General features: G+C 34.0%; 1 protein-coding gene across 1 annotated transcript; it reads left to right on the forward strand.

Moving 5' to 3' along the window:
• The first annotated feature begins 445 nt into the window (after positions 1-445).
• Positions 446-1,565, forward strand: LOC133846989 (ADP-ribosylation factor 2). Its single transcript, XM_062281696.1, is given in 6 exon segments — positions 446-618; positions 620-642; positions 851-1,113; positions 1,188-1,221; positions 1,224-1,312; positions 1,377-1,565. Coding segments are annotated over 6 exon segments (537 nt in total). The 5' UTR covers positions 446-577; the 3' UTR covers positions 1,464-1,565.
• Positions 1,566-6,241: the final 4,676 nt, after the last annotated feature.

A 6,241-nucleotide genomic window follows, 5' to 3' on the forward strand; every position in this document is an offset into this window, starting at 1 on the left:
TTTTTCACCCCTTAATAGCTGTTCGCGTGATGCAACTTTGGTGTAAGCACTTGCGTCATAGAATGGCATGATTGAAGTAAAAAGAAGAATTGACACATTCTCTTATTAAATAAATGAAAATATGCTTTGCCGATATTAGTGTGAAGAAATGGGAAACTATTTTGTGTTTGTCGAATAGACAATTTTATATATGTTGTACTGGGAACTGCGGAAGATATTTTTAGTGTTTTTATATGGAGTTTTGCGGAAAAACTCGATTTCGTTCATTAGGGAACAGCACTTAACTAAAAAGTTTTTTTCTCTGAACGCTCCCATTAATGGGGAAAAGTTGGGCAATTAAATAAGGATATGCCTTTATATGTATTAATCGATCTTAAATGCTTGAACTCTTATGGAAATTTAAATTTCAATTGTGCGATTAATATAAACAAACATCGATATTTTCAGTATTATCGCTTATTCGATTGGCATTTAGCTGCAGGTGTAACACGTCAATTTTTGGTGACAAAGTTTATGTTGTATTCCTGAGTCTTGTGAGGTTTTAATAGCTAGTTGTGATTAAGGGAAACTTAGTGCAATGGGATTAACAATATCAAGTTTACTGACGCGGCTTTTGGTAAAAACAAATGCGCATATTAATGGGTATGTTGCTATGTAAATTTAATATACATATGTACACGATTATCGTGTGTATGTGATGAGCAAGCAAGAACTTCTTTTATAGGAGTTACAACTCATAACTTCACATACATTTGTATACATGTACATTACACATATTCATTCAAACGTAAGTCTTCATGTAATGCAGTTTGTTAATGTGGAAAGCAATGTTTTTAAATTATTTGCATAGTTGGTCTGGACGCAGCTGGAAAAACAACCATACTCTACAAATTAAAGCTGGGTGAAATTGTAACAACAATTCCAACTATCGGTTTCAACGTGGAGACCGTCGAGTACAAAAATATTTGTTTCACGGTGTGGGATGTTGGCGGTCAAGACAAAATTCGACCTCTATGGCGTCATTACTTCCAAAACACACAGGGGCTTATTTTTGTTGTCGACTCTAATGACCGTGATCGAATTAATGAGGCTGAAAAAGAACTTCAAAATATGGTATAACTTTTTTATATAGCAAATTACTTGAATGCCTAATTAAATAATTTACTTTTAATTTTTGTTTGCTGAAGCTCCAAGAGGATGAGTTGAGGGATGCTGTGCTGTTGGTTTTGCTAACAAACAAGATCTTCCGAATGCCATGAGTGCTGCCGAGTTAACAGACAAGTTGCATTTAAATCAATTAAGAAACCGACATGTAAGCAATAAGAAACATTTACTTTTTCAGTATTTTTACATTAAGTTTAATATTCGTTATACAGTGGTTTATTCAGTCGACTTGCGCTACCCAGGGTCACGGCTTGTACGAGGGACTTGATTGGCTATCAGCTGAACTGGCCAAGAAATGAGTATTTATCAAAACGTCAATGTTATCCGACCAAACGCAAAGAAAAAAAAAGAAGAAATTAAATAATCATTAGATTTTAAATAAATACATATGTGTAAATTAATTTTTTAAACCATGAGCTATTTATTTTAACCTACATTATTTAAATTAATTTAATGAATATACAAATGCATTCACAGTTCACTCTTATTATACCTAACTACTAGCCAGCTTTCCCGTAATTTATCTTCATTTCATTAACCGACTTAAATTGCGACTCCAGCTCCTGGGTTTGCTATTTCATTGCTTGTTTAAAATGCAGCAAAACGCAAATAAACGTCACCCGCAGGGTAGAAGGACATATGGAACTACGTTGACGAGAAATGCACGTAATGCCCCATTTCCACAGCCAATCAGTTTTTAAAATTTGATCGAACCCCGTTTTCACATAAAAAAAATTAAAACAAAATGGGCAACGGTAAATGTCCAATATTTTGGCATCTTCAAAATTTTTGTTTGTTCCATATTACCAAATTGACCTTATTTTCTGAATTAGAATTGTTAAAGAACTCTAAAGTTTATTTTTTTAAATTTTTGGACTTCGCTGGTAATTTGTTATTTCTCAAAATTTAAAGGCTACTATTACATGTCCAATTAAAAAAAGTTAGTTTTATCTTGAAATTATAAACAACACAAAAATTAATTACAATTAAACCTGGATTATTTGCACTAAATGTTTAGACGATGTAATATAGTGTCCAATCGTACAATGTGTTGTTGGTATGTTTTAGGTCCCTGCTAACAAATGTATCTGTGTTTCTGTGGAGTGTAGCTTGTATATCAAGGCAATTTTAAAACTAAATGTTATTAACTAAACTGTTAACAATGAAATAGTGGATAACATTTTTCCGATTTTCTACAATAATCGCTGTTACAGTTGTTTTGACGTCATTCAACGTTGCTTGATATTTGTAGTAACCACAACCGCCAACGAGCTGCTGTGAAACAATAAAATGAAAAGTTAAGCTTAAACAGCTTTTGTATTAATAAACAGTAACTCGCCAAAATGCAACAGAAAAGCATGCGCAATGACTTGCATCCTCGTTAAAAATTGAGTTTCCAAAAATGAAGTTCAACGCAAATGGGGAAAAGTTTGGCAATTAAATAAGGATATGCCTTAATATGTATTAACCGATCTTAAATGCTTGAACTCATATGGAAATTTCAACACTGAAGCTGAACTAGTCAATGAAACAGAATATGCAATGCCGCTGTTGTTGCATACCGTTTTGCAATTCTTTTTGTAGAATTTATATAGCTATAGTACATATTGTGAGTATAAGGTATGTCCATCAAAACTTAAAGTATGTCGGAGAGTGAGTAAAGCAGCATCTCGTGTCGGCACATTGACACTGCGTAGTTGTAGGTGCGTATCGACACATAAACACTGCGTAATTAAGAGTGTGCATGTTAGATTGCATCATTCTTTATTTGCGCTTTGTTGGTTGTCCGCATTTTGTCGCTTTGACAAGTACAGTTATTGCGGGGCAACAGCGACGACGCTGTCGCTGATTATGGTTCGATGGCTATGGCGTAGGCAGTAAAAGGATCGAGCGGGCAGTGTGCTCATGCAATCGCCTGTGAAAGCATCGAAACTCGCTTCGCGATAATGAGTAAACAGACTTCGGTAGAACAGACAAGTATATACCTTATATATTTATACATACGAATATACCTTAAGTAAGTTATAGCTCTTTTTGAATCTTCTGATATGAGCATTCAAGAAAATGGGCATGCAATGACAAAAAATGCGGATATGATAGATACCTCAGAGTTGGAGGAAGATTTTTGGGATGTTTTAATCATGAACTGGGCATCAAAGTGTGGAGTAAAAACTTAATAACTAACGCTCTAACTAATGAGTGATTTAAGTTTGCAGTTCCAAATCAACTTTTAAATGTGAATTTGCTAAAAATACATATATTACAATACATTTCAAGAACATTTCCTTAATATGTATATTACATTAAAATATTTTAAAACATAATTGTAGAAAAAATTCGAAAACCCTGTGATAAGGTGGACAGGAAAGAAGACGTGGTCTACTTGGAAAAACAAATAAATCTGAAATTATATCAAAAGTCGTTGTAATGTCAAGAAAACTGTCCCTATAGAGTATGGCCGCTTAGATGCAAAACAATGTAAACAAACTTTAGCCACCAAATTATAGACAAGTGAGTTATTTTACAATTGTGTGCGATACTTTCACATAGCTCACGAAAGTGAAAAACCGAGCGGAAACGAGCATAAAAATCAGAAGTCTATTGCCCCATTTCCACAATATATAGTATGTTAATAACATTCGTGAGCTACGTGAAAATATCGGACACTAATTTTCGGAATACTTTTTCAATCACGCGATATTTTATCGAGTTGAAATTGAAACGGAGACCACCATAGCAAAAATTAATAATAAAAATGCGCGAAGCCATACAAATTACACTAATTTTTGAAAATCATTCTGTTTCTAGTGTTCGATGATTTCAATCGCTTACTTATCAAATTTGAAAAAAACTGAGTTGCAGTGGAACTCACATAAAAAATGTATGACGTTTTCCTAAAAAAAAAAACAAAATAATAGTGTATTTATTACGTTTGCGGGTTTGACGACTGCAAATTTGTCAAAACATATGTGTGTAATAACTTTAGCATAGACTTAAATTAAATATTTCAAACAAAATATATGTATATGTAAAACTAAACTAGTTCGCAATTATTTTGAACCATGATTTTTTTTGTTTTAGATCAAATTATAATGATTTGGCAGCTTCCTAGTCATCGATGTGATCAATATCTAACGTATCTGGCGTTAAGAGCATGGGCTCGCTGTGGGTTGACTCATCCACCAATGAAGATAGTGAACATTTCATTTTTGAGCCTGCTAAGTTCACCTGCTGCTCGTCATATCCACCCCTTCACCATGCGACCGTTGCGATGATGAAAGTAACGGGTCGTGTCCACCAGAAGAATCACACTCATTGAGCATATTAAATGGAGACGCTGGTGCTCTCCTCACCTTGATTGATGACTAGAGTGTTTTCGACACCGTCAAATCACTCCATTATTCAATTGTTCACAACTAAGCTGCTGAATAGCTGTTGCCTTTGGTCCAAAGCTATTACAACACTGTTGTAACTGTGTTGAAATAGGGAATGCGGTGTCGATAGCAAATGGCTGCTATGAGATGAGAGCATTGGATCTCATCCCTGTACAGGATGTTTACAATCTTCCATCATCAGCTCATCAATTTGATTTAAGCCCATGTTACGAACGTTACTAATAATGGAATCTAATGAAATCTGTAAAAATATAGGCAAATTTGTATTATTACATGTTACCATTATTATTATTAATTCGCAGTTTCGCCCGCGTTACATTTTAATACAAACACATTTTTGTGGTTAAAGATAATAAGTTATGCGTTTACTATATATTATATCGTGAACCTAATAATTGGCTTCGGTTTGGATGTCTCTTATTGTTACACGTCTGAAGACTATTTTAATCCTTTAAATATAAAATAAAAATATAAGTAATAAAAAAATTGTTTGAACTAGATAAGTTAACATTTAAAATTGATTATAACAAGTAAGAAAGTTACAGCCGAGTGTGCTCGACTGTGAGATACCCGCTACCCATTTTAAATAAAAGCAAAATAATGCGCTATTATTTTCAAAATATACCGAAAATATTACAACGATGCTAAAATATACCGAATTGTGTATATGTTATATCGATATAGTACCACATTCAAAATATACGATAGACGGCATAATATACCAGATTGTCGGCCAAAGCAACTAAAACCCCTAGTAAGTAGGCGTTTTTGACCATGCAAAACTATTTGTTTAATAACTTCCACAATTTTTGTCTGATCGCAACCAGGAATCACAATTACTATAGTTATTATTGTACATACCAAAAATCGCAGCTCTAGCTCTAAAGTTACGCTTGTTATTTCGCTTTGATTTGCGGGGGCTGAAGTGGGTGTGGCAAAATTTGAAACAAACTTGATCTGCGTGCAAACATGACAAATGCTGTCGAAAATTATAGCTCTATCTCTTATAGTCTCTGAGATCCAGTGTTTCATACGGACAGACGGACATGGCTAAATCGTCTCGGTTATTGATGCTGATCAAGAATATATATATTTTATAGAGCGGATGTCGCACCTTCTACATACATTTCCTGCCCTATGGGTAAGGGGTATAAAAACTGAGTGTCTGTGGAAACAGGGCATAATAAAATAGTGATTAAGTTTTGTTTACACTCTGGGCACCTGTTTTTCGTCGAAGCCACCTCAGTCAAACTAACCGTTTCTAATTTTTTGCGGTGGATCAACAGGAAATAGGTCATTAAATGTACTCTATGGTTATCGATATATTTTAATATTTTTAAGAATTGGGTCGAATTGTTTTTCTTTTAATAAATAACGGGTATCTTACAGTCTTCCAGTGTGCTCGACTTGTTGGTTTTATTTATTATATTTTTGATGTGAGTTGACATGTCTTTTTGGCATATTGTAAAATGCTACTTGATTTGAAAACTAACGTTCTTTTTAACTTTAATGAGCGGTTTAGGACAGGTAGAGACATTTTTAAAAACTTAGCCTATTTGCACGATGAAAAAGTACTGTCTTGTATAAAAATCTCTAGTGCATATATCACGAAAATGTGAGGAAAACCAGATTCCGACGATGCATTAGAGGATCTAGTGAATTCAGGAAATATTTCGAAAGAT

This window comes from Drosophila sulfurigaster, chromosome 4 (genome assembly GCF_023558435.1).
Source record: "Drosophila sulfurigaster albostrigata strain 15112-1811.04 chromosome 4, ASM2355843v2, whole genome shotgun sequence".
NCBI classification, from domain to species: domain Eukaryota; kingdom Metazoa; phylum Arthropoda; class Insecta; order Diptera; family Drosophilidae; genus Drosophila; species Drosophila sulfurigaster.